This window comes from Pimephales promelas, chromosome 1, assembly GCF_988280905.1.
Source record: "Pimephales promelas chromosome 1, fPimPro1.hap1.1, whole genome shotgun sequence".
NCBI classification, from domain to species: domain Eukaryota; kingdom Metazoa; phylum Chordata; class Actinopteri; order Cypriniformes; family Leuciscidae; genus Pimephales; species Pimephales promelas.
In genome coordinates, this window is record NC_142769.1 from 6,023,165 (window position 1) to 6,049,274 (window position 26,110).

General features: G+C 41.2%; 1 protein-coding gene across 7 annotated transcripts in view; it reads right to left on the minus strand.

Annotated features, from left to right (window-relative positions):
• zfhx3b (zinc finger homeobox 3b) overlaps nt 1-26,110 on the minus strand; it is a 280,084-nt gene that overhangs the window by 64,382 nt on the left and 189,592 nt on the right. For all 7 annotated transcript variants that reach the window (XM_089119634.1, XM_039669717.2, XM_089119798.1 and 4 more), the window contains one exon: nt 12,302-12,533. In XM_089119634.1, the coding sequence (XP_088975760.1) occupies nt 12,302-12,533 (232 nt within the window). The remainder of the gene's footprint in view (nt 1-12,301; nt 12,534-26,110) is intronic.

Sequence of the window (26,110 nt, forward strand, 5' to 3'; positions counted from 1 at the left end):
ATTTTGACATGGCTACTTCTTTTTCTCAGCCACTCTTTTTTTTTGGGGGCTCTGTTGGGGCGTGGAGGTGAAGCATGGAGACAGAGTGGAACGGACAGGAGCTGACTGCACAGCCAAGCTAAGAAAGGAAAAACTCAGGGCAGGAGCACAAATTAATGCTATTGTGAGTTTGCGCACAATAGGGCCTGCGAAGTGACTGCGGAAGACCCTTAAACAAAGGAGACATCGCTCTTTCCTCCCTTCCCAATTAGATTTTCCCACCCGTTTTACATTACAAAAAAGGGGGTCCATTTTTGCCTCACTCCTCCTTGCCACTGACACAGGCACCTCGGAAACTCAACCAGGAGCAGATTAGCGCCAGACTCGGCATGATTGACGGCAACCTGCGCGCTTGTTTCGGACACACACCGTGGCTCCTTCCCAACTCCCTCTCCCTTACAACTGCGTGTGATATCCAGCAAATACATGCCAAAGACACATTTTTTAAAAAAATGTCTCCTCGCTTCATTTTGACCATGGCCCGAGAAATGCAATGTGCTATTAATATATATTGCACTCAAATCTCTAGGCTTTGTTCAGAGATAAACAGAGGTTCGCTGTATTATTTAGCATTTGTCCTGTTTTGCACTGGTTTAAATGACTGACAACCATGGGACTGGATATGAAATTGAGGGACTAGTAGATGTGAGCGTGTGTGTGTGCATGTACAGTATGTTTTCTTTAATAGGCACGGGTTGGCTTGTCATCTCTATGGCTGCTCCACAGCATTGGCTCATTAAGGACACAGAGCGGAGTGATTCTGGTAAGTTCATGCTAATTTCCATCCCTGTCTGCTCTACCACCCTTCTGAGACACTATTAGTGCCTGTTTGAATATTCAGATAAGCAGGGACCAGAAACGCACAAATTAAATCCCTTTATTCTGATTTAAGTCCTACATTGGGCTCCATCTGCACCCCCTACATATGGGCAACTGTGAAGACCGAGAGCAAATATAGAGAGACAGAGAGAGAACGAGGCCCTCAAGAGTGTTTCTGGCATGTTATAAAACGTAATATTTAGTGATAAAAACTCAATTTTAAGAGCTGCAAAGGAGTTTTAGTCCCTCGGAATGAGAAGAACTCAAAGAAAGTCTTCAAAACAGGTGTGTAGAATTATTGACCATTGAGAATGAGCAGCTTTTAACAGTGGCACTAGGCCGGAATTGCGTGTCCTTCCCTCTTAACGGTACGGCTGAATTGACTCCTGTATGGTGACTGGGCAGTTAGCATGAAAATTGACCTTTGCTTGCTTTCTGAACTGTGGATTATTCATCTGTAATGCTTTCAATTGGTCATGGAGGCTTGAGCTGGAACCTTCTGACAAACTTGCCTTCCTCCTCTGTGTCTTTAAAACTCATTTATAACTGAAAAAAAAGAAGAAAATGCACTCCAAGACCTTGGTAAATGATGATGCCAAGAATCCAAGTGCAATAAAAAAAGGGCAAGAAAGCTTGTAAACTAGGCAGCAAGGATTGGAAATCAACAGACAATGATTGCATATGCAGTAAGCGTTTAACAAGCAATGTGTGAAACAAAGAAAGTGGGAAATTCGGTCTCAGTAGTGCTATTGTTCCGTGTCTTTGCATAGGGCTGGTAAAATATGGCTAAAAAAAGGTGCGATTGGCGTTAAAAGGACACCAAGATTTGTAAAAATGGCTTCAATTCTTCTCATGAGAGCTTGCGCTTAGATGTGCCATGGCAGCTATACTTGCACTCTGACAGGACACAAAGTGCAAGAATAAATACACATTCGCTGAATGTCTTTGTCTAAAGATCATCAATCAGAAGGCTCGGGCCCATCCGAACGAACTGCAGTGAGAATGTGTCTGCTAGCAGCTAATAAAACAGAAAATGACAGAGATCGAGTCCAAGCAGACAAAGAGATAGTGTGAAAGCTTGAGACATCATAAATCTGGCCCAGTCAAACTCCAGGAATGTCCCAGTTTGTCAAAAACAAATAGCAGCTTGTCTCCGACCATTGCTAGGCAAAGGAGCCCTCGCATCTGGTCAAACAGACCTTGCGCACTGTCAGGAATCTGGTCGAGGCCATTTTGGACAAACAAGGCCTTGATGGGACATCATATTAGCCCAGAAGTATGGACACTAATCAGTAAGCTAATCAATAAGGGCGGCCTACAGCGTGAGAATCACTGTTTCTTGCCTGTGAAGTTTTGCCGGGCACGTACAAGGAGCGAACACGATGGCATCTTCGTGTAGGAATCCAGCCTACGCTCCCCTCAAAGACCCCTGTCAGAATACACTAATGTCACATTGATCAGCCGTCCTGCCAACCCTAACATCCCTCCGTTCCCACTTCTGTCGCACGCTCCTTCTCTCCTCTGGGCTGTGTGAATAATCAAGCGAGGGCTGAATCAATGGCTGCCGTGCGCCTCCGCAGGTAAAGGTTAGCAGGGTGGAATATTGAATTATTCCTGCTTCTCTCATCAGTGCCATCTGCTTGGCTGCCTCTAATTGACAGGTCAGAGGGACAAGATGGCTTCTCCTCAGTATTTATGCGTGTGAAAGCCTGGTCTTCTGCATTCTAGACGCAAAACAACAGACGTCTGCAATGAAACGTACATCTTACCGCTAGCAAGGGATCGTTTCATGTGCCAGTTGCCCTGAGAGAGAGGGCATTCTGCTGTCAGAGCTGTATGTTGTAGATCCACAGCCAAAGATCATAGCCTTTGATCTTTCACTTCCCCTCTAGAGGGGACAAATCAGCTTATTAAAAAAAGACGAAAAACTTTCGCTGCTTCTGATCGACAAAGGGAAAACTCGTGTTTTTTCACCTGTGGTCACACCAAACTGATGAAACTCTTAACTGAGGGAAAAATTACCCATCTGAAATAGCAGCATGGCATCAAAAGTCAAATCAGAGAGCAGCTAACAACTCACTGACTTCAGTCTCTAGTGTACCTGAAAATCTATATGAATGTACAGAGAGTGATTTCCTAACGCCGGACATACAAAATATCACTACTTTGCTCTGCATTTATGCTAATTGTAGTGTGTGTGTGGACATATATATTTATTATAATGGTTTATTTAATATACTGTATATATAGCTTGAACTTGTTCCTACAATGTATGCCATTGTGGAAAAAAGTGCGGCTAAACCTATAAATGTAATGCAATATGCTAGCTGTATTTAACCTTCAAATGGTCTTCGTTTCCTGTTTTCACTTCTGGGCTTCGGCAATTGATTGAGTAATTGTACAAAAAATATACATTTTTACTCATACAAATAATATATCATTTTTTTTGTTTACTTCTCATCTATTCATTTATGCTGTGTTTTTGAAGATATAAAGTACTTTTGTATCCATATACCACACAATTCCTCAACTACGCCATTAGCTTGCATACGAAAAATTGCTCTAGTACTATACTATGTGTGAAAATTTTCAGATTTATGGCGGATTTTTTTTTTTTTTTCACACATTAAGAAAATATATTTAGATATTTTTCACATTTCCCATTCATTTCAATGTGGGGTCACATTGACCCCGAAGACCAGAAGTGTAAACATTTTTTTTTTTTACATACCTTCAAAACAACCGAATCAAGCCCAGTTTTTTTTTTGTGTGTGTATAGATAGATAATATATAAAAAGTCACAAAATCTTATTCCACTGAGATTAATCAGAAGCTTTTTTTTAATAAGTAAAAGTCGATTGGGGTCGTAGAGACCCCATGACCCGATTGAGGGTTAAGCCTCTACTGTAAATTTGATAACGTAAAAAAAGCTTATATTATAGTGTATAATATACATTATTACATTGCATTAGACGTACACAAATAAACTAATATTCATTTTCAAAATAGATTTTGGACATTTACATCAAATCAACTATAAGCGGATACCAAAAATCTCAAACTGTATTTGACGACGAAAGACCTTTTCAACTCTCTCCATATCATCTGCTGTCTCTCCTCCAGCCACACATTTCTGCTTAGCTGCAGTCAGCTCGGACACATGACTGACAGTTCCTGTCCTCTGCGGTCTCAGTGCCCTGACTGACACAGGACGAGCGCAAGCCTTCAGCCTGCCACCCGAAACCCTCGCACCCTGCTCGCGCTCCCCACCGCAGCCTCCAGGCCCCGGAATAGAACTCATTAGCACGTTTGGTAAGTACAAATGAGATGACTGCCTCCTGATGGACTGTCTATCTTTTGGATCAGCTTTCAGGGAGAGTGTCTCGTAATGACGGGCGAAGGGAATGAAAGAGGGGGAGAGAAACTAATATTATAATGCTCTCTGCGCTCACTCCGGGCAGTGCACCTCGCAATGGCCTGAAATGGAGGGCCCTGAAGTGGGCTTGATGACAGAGGAGGCCTCTCTCACCCACATGTAGGATCCCACTGTGGGTGTGTGAACACCCACATGTGTGTTAATTGGGTGTGTGTGAGCATGTGTGCCTGTATACAGTACAAATCTGCAGCACAATTTACACCCTCTTATCATCTCGCTCAAAAACATACCGTCTTCGAAGGCCCTCCGTTTGACTCTACCTCGCTGTCAGGGCAGCCAATGGTCAGATCTATCCGTGCCTGGCCAGTAAAACGGCAGAAGAAAAAGCCACGCAATCCGTTCTGACTCTCAGACAATCCCAGAATAGCAATTGCGCTTCTTGGTCAATTTGCAGTTGCAGGATGAGCCAGGGAAGGAATTTATACAGCGGCTGTCTATAAACCAACCGGCAAAGAAAAGACTTCCTTGTGTGAGGAGCTTGGCGCGGTCATATGAGCCCAGGCCGACATCGCGCTGAGTGGAAAATCCATAAAGCCATCACTTGGGCTCTTTAATAAAAGGGCCAGTTTCATTTTAATATTTTTCAAAATGAAAGGTAATGCATTTATGAAATTCGTGGCACGCTCAGTGGACTAAAAACAATTTCCTCTGCTAGGCCGTGCCCTTCGGCTGCGGATTAAGGGACAGACGTCCGAGAGGAGCCGACCCGAAGCCCTCACCAATCGGATCGCTCCCCCTCGTCTCCAGCAGCATCCCGGCAATACCAAATTTTATTAAAAAGAATCCTCAATGATGTTTGTTGCATGACTTGCCCTGTCTTTACTCAGATGTACCATGGCATGAGTTGGGGTGGGGCACGGGGGTTGTGGTTAGCGGCTATAATATCCTGTTTCTGGGAAGGTTTACTTTGCATTTTAACAAGCATGTAAAAAGTTTAGGACATTCCAGGTCCGGCTGCTGTCTGTACGGGTGCCCTAGATAGCCCTAGCCAGCCTTCGTAGCGCCTCTTCCCCTGCGGAATGCACATGCTTTATGTGCTTCATGCGGACATGTGTCCCTAGTCAATAAGAAACAGACACGTACAAATGTGCATACACACATTCACATCCCTCTTAGCTCAGGGTGACATTCCAGTCCAGTAAAAATAAAAGTAAGGACTTTTAAACACCGCTCGACTCTCCCCTCACTTGACATTTCCTGTCCGCTGTCCAAGTGCTTTAGTAAGTAAGGCAAAGAGCCCAGAAAACATCTAGCGTTTGCTTTAATAATGCATCAATCTGTGCATGGAATGTATATTTGCATATTAGCTGATATTATTCACGAGGCAGAAGGCAGATCGTAGGGAGAGGAGAGAGATGCAATGCTTGCTGGGACAAGGTGAAGCTGGCAAACTGTTTGGTAAAAAAAAAATATCTTCCCCATGTCTTGGTCTAGGCAGTGAAAATGTAAATTTAGTTTAAGGGTAAAATCTAACTATTTTTTTTGTTAACTTTACTTAATGTCCAATAATTTGTTGAACTTATTTAAAATTTCTTAGTAATCTGTACTGTTGGCATGCTATGCCTTCGTTACTCAGAAAAACCTGGTTTGAGTACCATTTTGCCCCCATTTATTGTCAACACACCTAGAAATTTTGGAAGAGCATCAAAATTCTTTAGTTGACTTGTTGATTTCCCTTTTCTCACCCTTATTGTGATTAATATTCCCTTTGGTTGGGCACTTGGAACTTAATTTATATTTTTGTAATTCTCTTCCAATTGATTGCAGTGATGCAACATGAAATCACAATTATTTGATTTCAAATGAAGTGAAACAATATATATGTATATTAGGGCTGAGCAAAAACTAATTGCGATTAATCGCATCCAAAATAAAAGTCTGTGTTTACATAATATATTTGTGTGTGCTGTATATAATTATTTTGTATATATAAATACCTATGCATGAATGTATATATTTAAGAATTATTTGCGCTTAAATTCTGTATATATATATATAAATAGATAACCTATATTATATAAATATAAATATTTTATATATGAATAACACATTTTCTTAAATATATGCATGCATGTGTGTGTATTTATATATACAAAATAATTATATACAGCACACACAAATATATTATGTAAACACAGACTTTTATTTTGGATGCGATTAATCGCAATTAATTTTTGCACAGCCCTAATATATATATTGACCGTTACAATTTTTTTTTCAGTCTCTTGCAAGCATAACCCCAATAACGATAGCAAATAAAATTGTAATGCCAAAAAAAAAAAAAAAAAAAATTGCAATTAATTTATTCATGCCACAATGCACTCAGGGAGTACACTTCCTCAGATCACAGATGAAATTAAGTTGACAAAACTTAAATGGATTAAGTAAGATGCAATTAAGTTATGCTTACCTAATGAAATCGAGGCAACAAGTTTGCATAATAAAATTAAGTCAACTGAACTAATTGGTTTTTACATGTGTGTGTACACTTTAATGAAAGGAAACAAAATTTTTGTCAAGATAGGTTTGATTTACTTCCTTCAAAGTAATAAGTATTTTCTATAATATGAATTATTCATTTAAAACTCATTCTATACTAGTATAATACTACTACTAATAAAAGTGGTCAGTCAAAGACCAGTTCCATCTCCCGTCTGGGCACTGAGAGGGGAGGGTTGCAGCTGGCACCAGAATGCGAGCAGGCTGCTGTTCCCGTGTCTACAGACAGGGATTTCCTGCAGCACGTCATAGCTCAGCGATCACGGTGCTGCCATCTGCGACCGAAAAAGATTTACATCAGCAGCTAATCCACAGCGTCAGTGCAATGTGTTCACTCTCCAAAACAGCTTTCCCTCCTCTCTCCTACAAACACACACAAATCTTCTGGGCTGGCAATGCCACCCAAAAGCCTCCAGCGCCATCAAAAAGCCAACTAACCATCTTTCAATACCCCTTACCTCTTTTCTTACTCTCTCTCTCTCTCCTGTATCTGTCAGTTTGCAATGTTCAAAAAAACTTCAGTCCATTAAGTCTTCTGAAATGAGAGACCCCAATGTGTCATCTAGCTATATGCCCTGGTGAACATCACTCATAGAACCTGTCATCTGCTGCTGTAGTGTCTCTTCCCACACATCAAGTTCAGACACACACACACACTTGCACTCTGGAAGCCGACTGTGTGCATGTAAGCATGTGTTTAGTGTGTGTTGTCTTGGGTGTCTGAGCTTTATGAGTTTCAGAAAGAGAGCTCCTTTGTGTTGTGGCGAAAAAAGGGGTTAAGAATGACAAATGGACATCCAGTGAGAGAATGACATGCTTGAGCAGCACATTTTCAACGGGGGGCAGAAATTAAAACAATGCATGCCTTTTATTCCACACACTCCTCTAATTGGATGGGCGAATCATAAGGCAAAAAAAAGCCAGCCTACGCTATCTGCGTTCATGCTTACACACAGATGTAACATATTTTGTCAAAATCATCAAATCTGAATATCCTATTTTGTGTTTGTTATTGGCCTAATAATGCTTAGCTGGAATCTACTCACGGATGATTGGTCACTTTAATCAAGCCTGAACATGGTTAGCTCTGAGAGAAAACAATATCACAACAGCATATGGATCAGAAATGAAAACAAAGTTAATCAATATTTCCACAATCAATTGTTTTCATCAACAGCATCTGCTATGGCACACTTTCTCTGAATTAGTGGTATGGATCTTTTTTTTTTTTTTTGTTGAAAAAATGATCCTCATTGATATTGTTAACAAATGACCAGAAAATGGAATGTGACAGTTCCAGAGAGAGACGTGAAAGACCTCCCTCAGGGGTGGCTGTGCAGCCTTAATTTGGGAACTATTAAAGTGCTGTATCTGTTGGTTAATGCATTACTGGGGGGCTCTTAATTCATAAACTTTCACACTAATTGTTCGACAGATAGTTTTGAGTTTTAGGTTGCCGACCGTCACACATCCTAGTTCATGTGACTGTCTGCGTACTGTGCATTAAAGGGGTCATGAACTGGCTTTTTAATTTTTATTATATTGTTGTCTGAGGTAAACTTATGATTTTCGCTTGGTTTTTGCATTCAAAAACATCAAAATGAATAAGTAATAGGCTATTTTGTACCCTAGTTTTGAGCCTAGTTCAAAAACGCTCGGTTTTTATGGGCGTCTCGCATTGAAGACTTGGAAGTAAACGCCCACTGCTGTGAGTGGATAACAGTTTTGCATATTATAATGAGTTTTAACTCACTCATCGGTGCAGGTATTTGGCAATGCGTGTAATGCGCGAATCGGTGGGCGGGGCTAAACTGGCCATGTTGAAGTAGGCGTTTATCTTCTTTTGAGGGGGTTCCCCACTTTGAAAAATGAGTCGTTTGCTGAGCCTGGTGTCAATAAAAGCTTTTATTGGACTAACAACTGAAACAGGATATTCTTATAATATGATGACCTCTTAGATGTCAAAAGCTCAAGGAAAATTTGATTTCTCAGTTCATCACCCCTTTAAACTGATTGAACTCTAGACCAGTTGAAAACATGTGGTTGCTAATGTGTTACTGGGTAAGGTTTTACAAATATAATTCTCCAATGAATCATTGTAAATCAGTTCAAAAGATTCAAAGATTCAAAAAAAAAAAAAAAAAAAACGTCTCTATGGCATGAGGTATAATAATGTCTGCAGCACAAATGACTTGCATACCAAAGGTTAGATAGGCCTTCTTAAAGAAGTAGTTCACTTTAAAAAAAAAACTTTTGCTGATAATTTACTCACCCCCATGTCATCCAAGATGTCCACGTCTTTCTTTCTTCAGTCGAAAAGAAATTACGGTTTTTGATGAAAATATTCCAGGACTTTCTCCATATAATGGACTTTACTGGTAACCAAACGGTTCAAGGTCCAAATGAGAGTTTCAGTGCAGCTTCAAAGGGCTTTAAACGACACCAGACAATGAATCAGTCCTATCAAGCGAAACGATTGGCCATTTAAAAAATAAATAAAAAAGTTTCAGTTTTATAAGCACAAATGCTCGCCTTTCTCTGTTCTGTGATGAGCGTTCGTGACTCCAGTTCGAACTGGTTCATCAAAATGAACTAATCTTTTTTCGAGTCATTCGATTCATCGATTCATCGTCTGGTGGACCTTGAACCGTTTGGTTCCCATTGAAGTCCATTATACGGAGAAAATCCTGGAATGTTTTCATTTCTTTTCGACTGAAGAAAGAAAAACGTGGACATCTTGGATGACATGGGGGTGAATAAATTATCAGCAAAAGTTTTTTTTTTAAAGTGAACTGTTTTTTTTTTTGTTCAGGGTCGTCGGAAACTCCAGGTGAGAAAATCGGGGAGTGGGAAAGTCGAGCTCTGCTTAGGGAAGTAGCCCAGAATCTAACACCAACAGAGCTGCACACTACACAGCAGCAGCCAAGGGAATTGCTGCCTAGCTGACCCAGAAATCCAGGGCCAGCTTTGTTTTAACAAGCAGGGGAGACTTCTACCACTTTAGCAACTGTGCCTCAACCACAAGAAAGAGCCCAGTGCCTCAGAAGAGCTAGCAGGGAGGAAATTAAATATTACACCATCAGGGAATGGTTTCACTCGGGGGCTGGGGGTGCAGGACATTAAGAAGTTTAAAGGTAGTTTGGGGAGGGCGGGTTCATAAGCACGTGAGGAATTAGCAACATTCGTACATGCTGATGAAGAAGTATGTTCATTACCAGTGTAATTCGAACAAGATGCAGCACCAGGTAGTCGGAGAAGGCGAAGAAGGCCAACATTCTTTATTACACACCTCATTGAATTTAACCGACCTTTAAATATATATACTTATTTATATATACAAGAGTTGGAAAAAAAGTCCCCGCTATGTAAAGGGATGAGACTTGCTTTTAAGCTAAGCAGCGCGCCACGGCTTGGTCGACGGGAGCTTGAGTTTGATCCTGCATCTGTAGGGCAATCAATCAGCTGTTCAACGCTCCGACTGCAGCCTGCTCCGTTTGGTAAACAGAGCGTCAAAGGCAATTAGGACAGTGGTTCCTCTCGGAAGACCCAGCCTCCCTAACAGAGCGCTCGTCGGCCCAGTACTGACGTCAGTTAGCAGGTATCGGCTATCAAAGGACAGGGACGTCTGCGTAGGAAACAATAGCTGATAATAAGAGGCAAGGCTGGTTCCCTTTCGAGCTGCTGGTCGATTTACGCTCACCTTGTCCTTCATCAGCATTTCCCAGTCAGCACTGGGCTAGCCTTAATCACCTCCATATTCTCTCCTAAAGGTACAGGAATTCAATAATATCTAGTCTAGAAAAAGGCAGTAATTAAATACTTCAAAAAGCTTGCATGGCCACGCAATCAGCCATCATCAAAGCACGCAGGCATTTCTCACTAAAAAGACTCATTCTGGAAAAGTTGCGCTGCACGGCAGACATAATGTGTTGTTTGTGAGTCCTTGGCTCATTTGACGTCAAGGGGGTACGACTGGATTGCTGCAACCAGAAATGTGTGTGTGTGCCTGCGTGTAGCGACTGCATGCTTTTCTGCCCACACATCCCTACTGCAGGAGTCATTACCTAACCTCCAACCAGACTCACAAACAAGGGAATCCATTAACGCACATCAAAGGTTAGCCAAGAAAATATATAAATAAATGCCACATCAACCCAAAAAAAGAGGGAGAGAGAGAGAAAACCAGACTTGTTTGTGAACTCTTTACCTCCACCTACCCAGAAACACACTCTAAATCTCCAGCACCCCCACCCTTTTAACCTAAGTGGGCCTTCCCATTGCCTTTGCATGTTCACTTGTCCACTGTACTATAGTCATTAACATATTTGGAGTGCAGCGAGCAGAAAGCTTAATTGTCCTTAATTGCTCGGCTAAATATGTTCTCTAATGATTCTCCTCAGATCTGTGACTGCCTTTTGCGCAATTTCCCGGCCGCTGGCTTCATTATCCCTGCCTCCTTGGAACAAAGCGTCTTTAGAGGCCAACCCCCCCCCCCCCTTTAGTCTCTCTCTCTCTCCCCCACGGCACAACGCTAAGAGCCAGTCGGGCCGCCTGGCTCGCGGGAGGGAGGGGAGCGACGCACAATGGAAGTCTTTTGTCAGGGCACGAGAGTCAAAATGATTAGAAAACCAAATCCATGCTGAAACAGTGTGTTAATTGACTGCAGCTCTGTCGTCTTAATGGCTAACTAACATATGGCCTGACGAAGGCCTTTGTTTTTAGCACTCCCTCCCCTCGCCGTTCGGAGCTTAATGGCATCTACGATTGTTTGTTTAATGCCGCACTCGTATTAATGAACATGCTGCGCCAGATCGCCGCTGTCCTTAGGATATCCTCTCGCCTTATCAGTCATCAATGGAGCACAGCAGTGATGTCATAGGGACTGAAGATGTTGAAGAGCGTTTTTCGTGCTTTGGGCGCTTGAGAGCGTTTTGGCTGCGCAGCGTTTTTTTCTGTTGAGACGTTTCGTTGCCATGATACAGAATATATGCAGCGGTTTGAATGTCGTGACAGTTGGTCGGTGGGGTTTAGTCCCGCCCCCACCTCCACTGTGATTGGACGGCTGGGTAAAATGTGACAGTGGTGAGCGCTGCGTTTTATCCAAAGTTGAACAATTTTCAACTCCCAGCGACCAGTAAAAACGCCGGGCGCTTCAGCGTGAAAAAAACGCTCAGCGCCTCATGGCGTTTGAAAAACGCGGCGCTCCCATTGAAAACAATTGAAAACATACGCCAGGCGCGTGGAAAAACGCTTTGGTGGACACACGGCCTTAGAAGCATCTCAATGACTCTAGTGTTTATGCCGTGTGACCAGGTCTCAAAAATCAGGTAAAGACGCTGGCATTAAAGCTGCTCTGAAGCCATTGTAGTCTATTTATAATGCAATTTCTATCTATTGACAGTCTGAATTATGAATGCAGTTTCAAAAGAGGGGAAGAACGCCACAACAACTAAAGACGGGTCCATCCCCATGCGTATCAGGTGAGCATAGAAGCTTGTATTCACTTACCCGTGTCGGCAGACGGACACTTGCGAATGGTGAAGATGGCACTCAACTCCTCCTCTTCCTCGGGCAGTCCCTTCTGCAAGCGTTGCAGCTTCCGCAGGCTCTCGCTGCGCTGGTGCTTCATGGACCGGACGTGTTGGATGAGGTTCAACTTAGCCTTGGTGGAGTAGTTACACAGGACACAGTGGTAGTAGCACGACTCGCCCTCCACGGCGTTCTCGTGCTGCTGCAAATGCTGCGGAGAGAGAGAACGAGAGAGTTAGCATGGGCTTTTTAACAAACGGGATGCCTAATCCCATTTACAAATGAACAAATCAATTGCCAATCAGGACTCTGTTGTTTAACACAAAGTCAACGTCATTCATCAACGCTAAGTTGGTCTCAGTGTGCTAACAAGACGGAGTTGGCATCCTCTGGGTTGGTGAGCTAGACGAGAGGAAGAGGAAGAGCAGGGACACACTGAGAAAAGTGCATTGATCCCGTACACTCAAGAGAAGTCTTTCGTCTCTGAAAAGGAAACTCCAAACATCTGCCTGTTTCACGCATGGGATGCTAAATATTGATCACCAGTGAGTCAAATCCTGCTTCTTTGAGAGGGGCGGTGGTGGTGTGGTGCTCCAGAAGAGGGGATCCTTGGGGAGGACCAGAGATATGTGCTATGATCCACAAACCCAAAACAAGCCAACCACACCGCACACCCATCGGTAAAAACATCCCCAAGTCGAGTCTGTGTTCATTGAACGCAACACATCTAATCGATGAGATAAGACCAACGTTGCGAGCCTATAAATCTGAATGCTAGACCATAGTTAGCACATGTGCATGTGTTGAAAGCACTTGCCTAACCTTGATTCATGTCTTCTTTCAAGATACGATTGTGATAACTTTTGTGTACACTGTGTCAATGTTAATAAATTGCAATTCATTCTTCATGGCCGTCATCTATTTGGTGAATTGTGTTTGTGTACGTAGAGCGAAAGATTCATTGCAGTTTATAAATGGCAGGCTATACATACACGTACTCTCCACCCTCCGTGTAAAACGGGAGAAACAAATAGCCATTGTGTGTTCAGGAACAGCACACGCTACAACTCGAAGGTCATTGGCAACTTTAATACTCAATAATAATTTGAATGGAACCATGGCCTAGCCGCTAGCTTTATCGCACACTGAGCAATAAAGGGGTGATGTGTGTTGGGCTCATAACACTCCCTTCGTCTCTTTACCTTGTATTCCTTGTTTACCTTCCTTCTGTTGTGCGAGTCATGAAAAAGCAACTAAATTGCACCACGAATGAGATGATGCAAATCTGTAAAAAATATCTCCCTGGAAAAAAACAAAAAAAACATGTATTTTCTCTCTTGTGGAGAAGCTCTTAATCTCCTGCACAGACCACCCCCAAACCCTGACAAAGGTCGGGGAAAACAAATTGATTCATTAAGACGCGGCTGAGTTGGCTTTGCCCTGCAGCGCAGAGATGAGATGCTTTTCCGTCGGCTTTGGATGCACAAAAGCCAGAGTAACATTAGATTTTTAACCCAATTAAGGCCACATCAGGTGTTGACAACAGTGAGAGAGGAAAAATATTATCTTCCCTGAAATGTTCTCCTTCTTTGGTGATATTTAATTTTCGGGTAACATTGCTATAAGGTTGGGTTGTTTTTTTTTTTAAAGCAATTGTGGTGCTGGTATCATATGTCACCCCTGGTATACCTAAGATGTGCATTAGGGCCACTGACTTCCAGGAATGGGTTTTTGCTTTTTCGTGTGTGCCCCTCAGCTCCATGTAATGGAGTTATTAGGTGATCGTAAAAGGCTCTGTCTTTCTCCTCACGCTCTCTCTCGCTCTCCTTCACTCCCTTTTCTGTTTGAAGTGGGGGTATGATGTCATTGAGTAGGTGCTGCTGGATGTTTTGGGCTTTACTTGAGCTGTGCTTCTCAGCCTCCCCCCCCCCCCCCCAACACATATGCAGCACATCAGATCAGGTACACTGATCCTTCACGGATTTGCTTGTATAAAACACCAAATCAATCCGTTGTGTGCTACGAGATTGCACGTTTTTTTCTTTCCTCGCAAGCGAGGAGGAGAATATATGAACTGAAATGCACATCTTTACTTTGTGCGGCAAAAAAGATGACACCTGAACTAAACTTCAAAGATCTTTAAAAAAAAAAATGTGGGGAGTTTTACAGGGGCCATAAAAAGGGTCAGGATTTACACGGGTGAACTTGGTACTGGAACTGGTTCATCACAGAGAAGAGCAATATATCACTGCCACTCTACGTATATTAGCCAACATGCAGACTGATATCATGAAATGGCGCCAATTCGTGTTTCCATTTTTTTCTATCAAATCATAATCGCTTTTCAGCGTGTTTATGAACGCAGTTGACTTAACGTTACATTACTGTACATATAAATATATGACCGACCCCAACCCCGTCACTGGGGTTAAAGGAGAACTCCGGCGCGAAAACATCGGTACCTAGTCAATCGTTCTCTGAGATTTGTTTTCAAGATAATCGAATGTAAAGAGTTTTATCTTGCGTATAACGCTAGTACTGGGGGAATTTACAAAAAAAGTAAAAAGAAATCGCTAGTTTATACCACTATAAAGGCTCAAAATAGCCCCACACTAACACTATTGTACAGACCGTTTAATAAGAAGATACTTTATAAAGACAGTTCACTTTGTTTATACAGAATGGAGCCATTGTAGAAAATAGTCTCGATAAGTCGATCCCCGAACGCCGTTCATACAGTTCAAAAGTTCGCTGAACTTCGTACAGTTCAGACGTTCGTGGTTTGACTTGTTGTGACTGTTTTCCCAAGGTGGCTCCTGTTTGTATACACAAAGTGTACTGTCTTTATAAAGTATCTTCTTATTAAACGCTCTGTACACTTACACAAGTTCTCATTTATGGACCCTCATTATGTTACTGTGTTAGTGTGGGGCTATTTTGAGCCTTGTTATTGGTATAAACTAGCGATTTATTTTTACGTTGTAAATGTCCCCATTACTAGCATTATACGCTAAACAGTTTTTAGAGATAAAACTCTTTACATTCGATTAGAGAACGGTTGACTAGGTACCGATGTTTTAGTAGACCAAAGGTTTATTTTGCGCCGGAGTTCTCCTTTAATAGCATTTATGAGTCTTCCCCTCCCATCCAAGGAAAAAAAATATCGCTCCTCAGATGGAGATCAACATTTTGCTTCGTTTCGCTTGGATATTTAACGGCGTCTACATACACGCGGGATCACTCTGACATTTAATGCGGACAGCTCAAAATGCGTATAGATAACACGCCACTTGACTCGAAAGTGGCGTGTATGTTTACGCAAAAGTCATTATGTCTATACAGTGATGGTCTCATTACCGTTTTTTTTTTACAGCTACCGCATTTACTTCAAAGAATAACACGGTATCACAAAAATGATATTCAAAGGTACTGTTTATTAGAAGGTTTATGACTCTCCGACTCAACATAAGATATCATTTTCCTGAATTTCCAAATAGCAGAGATAAATATATTGCTCTCCAGGTCTGACACCAGAGGGCCGAACAGACCTACGTCTCTCCCTCACAAACAGATATATCTACGTGATTCCATCTGAAACATTCACACAAGGGATCCCTGAGATGATCTCTACACCTAATCTCCCACCCAACGCACACCCCTGGGTCTGAGCGTGAAACACAATAACGCATGAGAGAGCGCTTATGTGCAGCATGTCTGTTTCCTATGATCCTGAGATGAAGCTCCATGCTGATAAATCACCTCCAACTGAAGTGCAGGAATTCAGCGGCTTAATGAAAAAGTCATGTTCCCCGAGCAGGGAGGGGCTGGTCAGGGTGCTGTTGAGAAGTCTCCCCTCCGCAGGGGCCCCAGAACAGCCGCATACAGGCCCCTGGAGCCAGAGAAGGCCACAGAGTCAGGATGGCTTACATTACTACTCAAAATTCATTTAATTGGCTGGAAGTTAATGGCAGACTTACAGGAGAGCACATGAGCTGTGGGGAAGTGCAGTGGAGCGAAACCTGAGTGGGCTGGAGGGAGTAAATGTGTGTGTGTGAAAGAGAAAGAGAGTGCACATGTGTGCAGCAAGGCAAGAGCGGCCCATCTTTACAGGACATGAGTTTTGATTACTCTCTCTCTCTCACACACACATAACGACCCAAGTAAGGATGAATACGTCCCCTGTACTCGTGTAGGTGAGGAAAAGCAAGGGCGACTCACCTCGTCCACCCCGCCGCAACTCAACACTGCATCTCTGCCTGTTTTGCTCCCATCACGTACAGCTATCACTTTCAACACCTACCTGCTCCTGTGCATGGATCTACAGAAGCATCCACTTATGTGGGCTGAAAAAACACACACCTTTCACACCCATCGCCACTTTAACTGCCAGAGAGCCGAATACAGGGCAGGCACTCAGCATATACTCTGTGAAAACCTCCACAAATGCCAGGCCCACAGCGGAATGGTGGTAAAGCAACTCAAGTACACGGGCACAGATGCTTCTAGCTATTCAAGTTATTCATAACACTACGCAGGTCCATGTGGGATTCTCAGTGTTGCTGCAAGAGATCTATTTTCTACACACAGTTTTCTTTTAGTCAACGTTTTCTTTTATTTTTTTGTCTAATTTTAGTCAACAAAACAAATAAATAAAAATGGTTACGACCTCAACTAAACCTCTATTTTTGATTTTCATGATTTTATCTACTACTTTTATTATATATTTATATTAGAGCTGTGCAAATATTAATTGCGATTAATCGCATACAAAATAAAAGTTTGTGTTTACATAATATATGAGTGTGTGCTGTGTATAATTATTTTGTATATATAAATACACATGTATGCATATATATATATATATACACATAATCTATATTATATATAAATACATCTATATTATATACAAATATATATATTTTATATATGAATAACACATTTTCTTAAATATATACATGCATGTGTGTATATTTATTATATATATATATATATATATATATATATATATATATATATATATATATATATAAAGTAGGGCTGTGCAAAAATTAATTGCGATTAATCGCATCCAAAATAAAAGTCTGTGTTTACATAATATATTTGTGTGTGCTGTATATAATTATTTTGTATATATAAATACCTATGCAAGCATGCATATATTTAAGAATTATTTGCGCTTAAATTCTGTATATATATATATATATAAATACATAATCTATATTATATAAATATAAATATTTTATATATGAATAACACATTTTCTTTAATATATACATGCATGTGTGTGTTTGTATATAATTATATACAGCACACATAAATATATTATGTAAACACAGACTTTTATTTTGGATGCGATTAATCGCAATTAATTTTTGCACAGCCCTGATATAAAGTCATTTTGTTGATGAGTTTAACACTACAGCCTGTTTTCTTTTTCAATTTGAATTGCAAGCTTGTTATTTGGAATAAGTTAAAACTGTTCCCCTCTTTATAACTGGCAACCTGAATAGTAACATAACTGGTTTAATATAATAGACTTTTAAAGGTAACTATTGTTCCCTTGAGTAACTGTGGTTTGTTAAACGTTATTGACATGTATTGGCCAAGCATTCACCTATGCAATTGTGTATTTTTTTTTCTGGCCTAAAGCCATACACAAATGTCGCATATGGTGCGCACGCACACACACAGAGAGAGGGAGAGAGACCCCGTTTTGATCCAACCCTGATTTCTACTATTAAATTTGGCGGTGCTCTTAATACAAAATTAATGCATTAAAACAGATGACTATCCAGTGGCTAAATAGCTATCAATTTCTCCCAGAGCTGACGAATTCCCACTGTGAGTGAGCCAGAGAGTGTCTGAATGTGTATTGCTTTGTAATTATCCCAATGATTCTCGGCACTTAGGCCTGGTGATTTCCACTCAAACTCGCTCACACACACATACGTCTGCGTTTCTATCGTGGTGGAGATGTTCCATTGACTTCTGTTGTTTTAATACTGAGCTAATGACATTTTCTAACCGTATCCAAACCCCTCAGCACAATTTTCATTAAGATACGTTTATAAACAAAATTTTTCCTCATAGAGAAATGTGGGGGTTGGTCCCCACAATGGAGGCCATTTTTGGTTTTTACTATACTTGTAGGGACATTTGGACAACGCAGGCTAAACCTGACACGCACATACCGTCTGAGGCTAACAGAAACTGGACTAACCAAAATACTTAAACACTGGCCACAAAACTTCATGCTAGGTTATATATCCACTGATATCATGATGATGTGGGGTCACACCAGTGACTTAAGGGCAACACACTAAACTGGTTTCAGTCATATGTCATTTTGATGGATACAGTCAAGTGCACTGACACCTTTGTAACCAGCCTAATGATGTCATTGGTTAAATAATAGCCAATGAGATCACTGCTCTGCATCCTGAGATGAGACAAAGGGATTTGCCTAATGGGCAGAAAAACCCAGGCAGAGATGAGACGGGAAGCTGCACCCTTTCTCACATCTCACTCCGTGTGTGTGTTTGGGTAGGTTTACTTAGCTGTACTTTAGTGGCAAAACTGTCCCGAAAAGTTGTAGATCTAACAAAATTACAATTTTTTCAGTTGAAATTGACACTATTGAGTGTAAAACACAGGCATCCTAACAAATTGTGATTACAGTGGCAGATTATCGATTAGAAAAACTTGTTAGAAGTAAGCTAAAATGGCATGATTGCTTCAGCAAATGCATTTGTATCTATTGTTTGCCATTGTTAACACTATCGGTTAGGTTTTGTGTAGGTGGAAAGTTATTTTCACACAAGATAGAGCATTAAAGGAGTAGTTCACTTAAAAAAAAAAAAATGCTGATAATTTACTCACCCCAATGTCATCCAAGATGTCTACAATCGAAAATAAATTAAGGTTTTTGATGAAAACATGCCAGGATTTTTCTCCATATAATGCACTTTACTGGGTACCAGACGGTACCAGATAGTTTCAGTGCAAACTGTTCAAAGAGCTTTAAATGATTCCAGACGATGAATAAGGGTCATATCAAGACAAACGATCGCTCATTTAATAAATAAATAACAAAGTTTAAGTTTTATAAGCACAAATGCTCGCCTTGCTCTGTTCTGTGATGCGCGTTCGTGACTCTCCTGAAAATGAACGAGTCATTTGGTTCATTCAACAAACTAAATGAACGAATTGACTCAAAAAAAGATTCGTTCATTTTGATGAATGAGTTCGAACAGGAGAGTCGAGCAAGGCGAGCATGTGTGCTTATAAAACGTAAACTTTTGAATTTATTTTTTAAAAATGACCGATCGATTCATTGTCTGGAATCGTTTAAAGCCCTTTGAACAGTTTGCAGTTTGCACTAAAAGTGTCTTTTGGACCTTAAACCGTCTGGTACCCATTGAAGTCCATTATATGGAGAAAAATCCTGGAATGTGTTCATCAAAAACCTTAATTTCTTTCCGACTGAAGAAAGAAAGACATGGACATATTGGATGACATGGGGGTGAGTAAATTATCAGCAAAAGTTTTTGTTTAAAGTGAACTAGTCCTTTAACATTGACACCACTTCATTTCCAAACTGCTGTGATACGTACAGTAGGCTAGAGATAAACTGAAAATGCTTTTAGCATCACTCACTAGTCATTTAACCTTAAAAGTTTGGGAAAACAGGCAAGATACAATATAATATCATTGTCCCCCATATCATGGGCAGGGATTCGGGCTGTAGCAATTAAAGAGCTTTATACAGACACAATAGAAGTCAAAGTTCATCTTCATTACAGGAGGTACAGTGTTTTAACATTTAGCATGCTGTGAATAAGTCTGTCCTACCTCCTTCACTTCACCATTTTTCTATCTCGTTTCTCACTTAGCAGCAGTAGTTTAAGGAGTAGCAGAACCGCGAGCACAGAAGCTGCACTGGATGCCAAGTTCAGCGGCTGGTTCAAATTAGCCACTGCGAGCAGCGACATGCCCAGACGCTCTGCTGTGGCTGGAGAGACAGCACGTACCCACCCCTTAACTGCATACCTGCCACTTCCTGCACATCTCTCCTCACTGTTCTCCTGCAATAGCCATTCTATCACTTCCCAGAGGAACATTTTATAGCTCAGATGTTTAGATTTTAAATGAAATAAGTGAATGTAGATGGCGAGTTTTGAGAGAAATTGAGATCTTTGAAGATTTTAATTGAAATCCCATTTGGCTCTCAAATGAAAGACTTTGCTATCTTGTCCAATCTGAGCTCAATTTCATTGTTCGCACATTGACTGAGGAGAAGTCTCTGTCTAGGTAATACATTAAAGTGATCTTGTTTGTGATTTATCTTTACTAAACTTTACCAAGTTATAATAAGTCATGTTTCAGATGTGATACAACGATTTAAACAATGGATGTGCTGAATATGTGATTCAGGTCTCTGTCATAGATTTGAATGGACTACTGTAAATGTGCAATGTGGGAAAATAAGGGTGAAAAACAGAGAGATGGGGGCCTTAAAAAAACAATCCTCTCCAGCAGCTTATACCACCCCGGTGCACTTTAACAGTAAATAAAGCAATAATTATTGAATTCCTTTGGAATAAATAAGCAGCTAGAAAGTAAACAATAGGAACATAATTGTAGAAAGAAGGCAATCAATGCCTGCAGTCATTTGGCTTGTGTTGATTATGCGTACGCTCGTTTGTGTATGTTTCTTTGTGTCTTTGAGTAAAAAGCAATAGCGGTTAGAGGGAGGGTGTAGTGACAAGCAGTTAAATAATACCCTCTCGCATCCACCGGTGCAAAACAAGCATGGGGTAATCCTTCCTCCAGTAATGCCCCTGCATTTCCAAACAATGGTTCTCAATCAGCTGATCAATGTGTCCACATAATTCATTGTGCGAGCAAGGGAACTCTATTGCCAATGGGAACTCAGGGCAGTGGAGATATCAATACCCAGATCAGAGATACTATGGCAGTGGCAATGCCTTCTTCAAAATAAACACGTTACTTGTAGCTGAGCCACATTTTACATTAAGAGACTTTGAGATCATGCAGGAAATTAAGTTTAATCCAGGGTTGGGTAAAATAAAGGGTTGCAAAACTCTATTAATCGCTAGACGTCGCCTTCCACCATGAAGAGCTAATTAACAGCTTAGCCTCCCATTGTTTTTATGAACGCAAGCCCTGTAGCGCCAAGCCGCATCCAGCCCCGTAGTACAATAACTCTGCCTGCAGGAGGCGACAGCTGTGTGGAGCTCTAGGGGCAACACGCACAGCTGTTCCAACTGTCCCTAGACATCTGCGGCCGCCTGGTGCCATCTGGAAATTTAGGAGGGCAGTTTGGGACCTGTAGAGATCCTCCTACCCCCATTTTGGTACGAGACAATGTTGATAATTATTGGGAAAGGACAGTGAAAGAATTCTGTGTATGTCTCAGGGCATGCAGACAGGAGACAGACACGATCAATCGAGAGACATTCAGAGGTACTTAGACCGTTCAATGATGTCTTATTTGTTATATTAGCTTAAAACACATGACTTGTTCTGGTGTTCTTGCAAGAACAGAATGATTAGTGAGAAAAACATACTTGCAAAAGAAAGCACTGCATCAATCTCCCAAAGTCAAATACATAATAGAAAACACTGTTGGAGATACCAAATGAGTCACACTGTAAAAATGAATATGTGGCAACAGATTACAAGCAAGTAAAAAATTCCCTAATTGCCTAAAAGTTAACCATTTAAAATGAGTAAAACTTACAACAACCAAAAAAGAAAAAACATAAATTTAAGTCACCATTATGGTGATCGGTTTGTTTTAAAATCCCGGTTTTCTCCTTCAGGGATTCTGCTTGTTGACATCAGGTGTCTTCAATGTTGGGAATAAAAAATAATGAGTGCTTAATTAATCTTTGACGTCTGTCTGTTAGTGACCCAGATAGCAAACTGACATTGAATCAACGTGGAAATATGACATCGAAACAACGTTGATCTGACATTGTTTTGCTCATCGAATTAACGTTGAACCAACGTCAGACGCGTCATTCTTTCAAAACTAACGGAAAATCAACTTGAAATCAACGCGTTGTTTCAACGTTATGAAAGCAAACCAATTTTCGATTTTCATTTAGCTTTGAAGAAGGCCGCGTCTGACGTTGGTTCAACGTTAATTCGATGAGCAAAATCAACGTTGTTTCAATGTCATGAGAGACGTTGTTTCCACGTTGATTCAATGTCAGTTCGCTATCTGGGGAGATATTTTTGTAAATTTTTTTGTGTAAACTTAATTAATTATTACTCAATTCTAATTTGTTAAATTTAATTAGTAATATTGCTTGTAATCTGTTGCCCCAATTCTATTGATTAGATAAAGCAAATTCATTTTTACAGTGCATGTTGTAGTTTTGTCCACATTCTTCTGGGACAGGTATCAAATGCTTCATAGGACTCAGGGCAAAACTAAAAGTAGGGAAGGATCCTGAATAATAATCATCAACATCTGAGGTAATTGAAGGCAAACATTCACCAATAACCCAAAAATTAGCGAATCCAACCCAAGACCTTCACCTAAAAAAAGTCATACACGTGATGAAAAGGACACCCCACGGTATTAACTCCTCAGGTTTGTATCATCTAGCTTTCACCTCCAGCGTTCCTTGTTAGTCTGCGTGAATATTTCATTACCACATAATTGGTTGATGTTCCAGGCTAGGTTATGAGGCGGTAAGAATGCTCCCCTGTTCCTTGTTCTTCTTTTCTAAAATTCACAAAGGGCAGTCTGGAGTCGGCAGCGTGGAGTGTTTGAACTGGTCTCCGATGAGGAAATGTTTGAGTTGCCAGGCTCTGCCCCTCTCATCTGCCCGGCTTCACCTTCACCCACAGGACTAGTGTAATGAGAGGGCCTGAGCGTGGCCCTGTGCCAAAGTAAATATTTAAGCTCAGCTTAAAGAGCCTGGCTTTTATTAGCTGTGTTGGGCCTACAATGGCGCAACAGGCCCTAAGAGTTCTCACCTTCTTAACATGCAAATGAATAAGCGGGGGCGGGCCGGGGGTGGTTGCTTTGGGAAGCTTATTTGCATAGAGTGTCTGAGGGCAATGTAGAGATAACAAACGTTGAGCACCTATCCATTTCTAGTGGCTTTCTCTCTGTGTTTCTAAAGATATACTTGGTTTGCCTTTACTCAATTGCTTTGACTTCTACTAACTTCATAAAGAGCTTTAAAGACCCCGATAGCCTAGGACACTGAGCTGTAATGTACTTGTCAATTCATTTGAGAAAATTAACCTAAACATACAGTGCCTCTATATTGTGAGAAACAAACCATATGGTGTGGTTGTTCAATCCTTCATAAAAGGACTGTTCTAGTTAAGACTCCACTGAAAACATACAATATTTACACAAGTATAAGATGTCTGTATTATCAAGGTGTTTAGCAATTTAAAAAACCCAGAATCTGGATATGTTTTGACTTTCAGCAAGACACGAATTTGAAAAACAAGCACTTTTTAAGACCTGGCCTCTAGTCTATGCCCAGAGAGAGTTCTTGGGCAGAGGCTCACCTGTCCATCCCATAATCTCACTCTTCTCTCTTTAAGCAGAATACACATGGGTGCTGAAAACACGCAGCGCTTTATGGGATCCGTCATCAGTGCCTACTCATTAGCTTGAAAAGGAAAGACGACATACAACTTTACTTTCCATAAAGCAGAAACACAGCGCTCATTGATCAGAGTAACCAATAGTGAATCGATAACCTAAGCCCTCATCATTCCAAGTCCAGCATAATAACAGCTGAGATATGGTCATTATCACTAAAATAAATAATTGCTGGGCTGTGCAAATACTGCACAGGGCCCTCTGAAGGACCTCTGCATGCGATTCCCGAAATAACTTGCTCACGCCATCAGTCATCGTGTCATTGAAGAGGTTGCGGCCATTGCTGCCCATTTGAAGGCATTTCATTCTGTGCACTGCTACTGCGTCAGCATAGCAAAGCTTTGTATTGCTCTTAATGTAAAAGTTAGTTATATATACTGTAGGATAGCATTAAAGGGATACTCCAGTTTTTTTGGAAATAGGCTCAAAACAGTTGGGTTTTACCGTTTTCACAATCCATTCAGCCGATTTTCTGATATTTAGAAGAATATCAGTAACCAGACACTTTCTGGTCTCATTGACTTCCATAGTAGGAAGAAATGTATACTATGGAAGTCAATGAGACCAGAAACTGTCTGGTTACTGATATTCTCCTAAATGTATATATAAAAAAATGTATTTGAAAACGGTAAAACCCAACTGTTTAACTCTGGGGGAGTGGTAAAATGAGCCTATTTCCAAAAAAAAGTGGAGTATCCCTTTAAAGGACAAGTTCGGTATTTTACAATTAAAGCCCTGTTTTAAGATCGTTTCTGATGAAATAGAATGGTTAAGATCGTTTTTTAGTCAGATGCTGCTGTCACACAAAAATCACAGCAAAAGATGCTTTCCAACAGGCGTTTTACCATTCGTTGTAAAACTGTAGACACTCCAGCCCAGTTGGTGGCGATAATGCACCTTTGCCAATTGCAAGCAAACCACTCGTATAGTGTAGCCTACGATACCGCGACTGCATAAGACTACAAAAACCTCATTTCCGTTTCCGGCGGTGGAGCAATACCGCACATCACAGAACATACAATACAAGTCAATGGAGTTGTACAATAACTACGATAAAACCTGTTGGAAAGCATCTTTTTTGCAGCGATTTTTGTGTGAGCATATCAGTGACCACTCGGTGAGTTTCTCGTCTTTGTAAACTAAAGTTTTACGCGGAAGGATTGTTCCTGTGCACCTATGCTACCATTGTTGAGGTGTGGGGGTGGAACCACAGAAACTGAAAATTCTCGGGACAGCAGCGTCTGTCTAAAAAAAAACAATCTTAACCAGAAACGATCTTAAAAAAGGGCTTTAATTGTAAAATACCGAACTTGTCCTTTAAGCAACCGCCTTGTGATTTTGTTGCGGAAGATTTGCAGCCAGTTTAGGTGCTAGCAAAAATATGAAGCTCTGACACACTTTAGTGTCAAAGGAAGAGGAGAGGTCCTTAAAAGTGATGAGATAAGGCAGTAGTTGGCACCAAAGCCAACCCTGTTTTGATTTTGAACTCGCTGTCCATGCAAATAGCATTGCAGATGCAGGGTGACAGCGGCACAGCGTGCAAAGTGCTAACAGGTAGAGAACTGGGCCCGAGCACGCTGCTAACAGAGAGGTCCGTATTCCTCCTCCGGCTCGAGTTTCTGTGTCACTTCACTTTGAACTGCATACGCGATGAGCGGCTGGAGGCATAAGTGCACTTGGCAATGGTGCTACGAGAGAAGTGTATACAGTTTCTAAGCCAGCTCCGTGTCTCACTCTCGCCTTCTCCCTTCCCTGCATTCTCCACCAAAGTGCCGGGAGCGCCATGCTTGTAAAAGTAACCACAGCTCTTTAAGAGGCTCATGTATTTACAAACGGAGGTATGTCGAAATCAAAGGAATTACCACATGACATAACACATCAAGCAGCCAGCGGATAGAGAATTTATAGGGCGGATTCGAACATGGGTGGTGCGCCCAGGAACTATGCCATTGTTTGATCATGCACAGCCACAAGCAAGTACAACTCACTCACCTATGACAGGTCCCGAGTTCACTGGCTCATTGGCGTCAACCCCCACCTTTCGCTGCCTTTCTCTCAGTCAGGTGGTTACAGGTGCAGAGGGCTATTGTTTTCTACTTCCTGTTGCTGATTTCTCCTCACATGTTGCT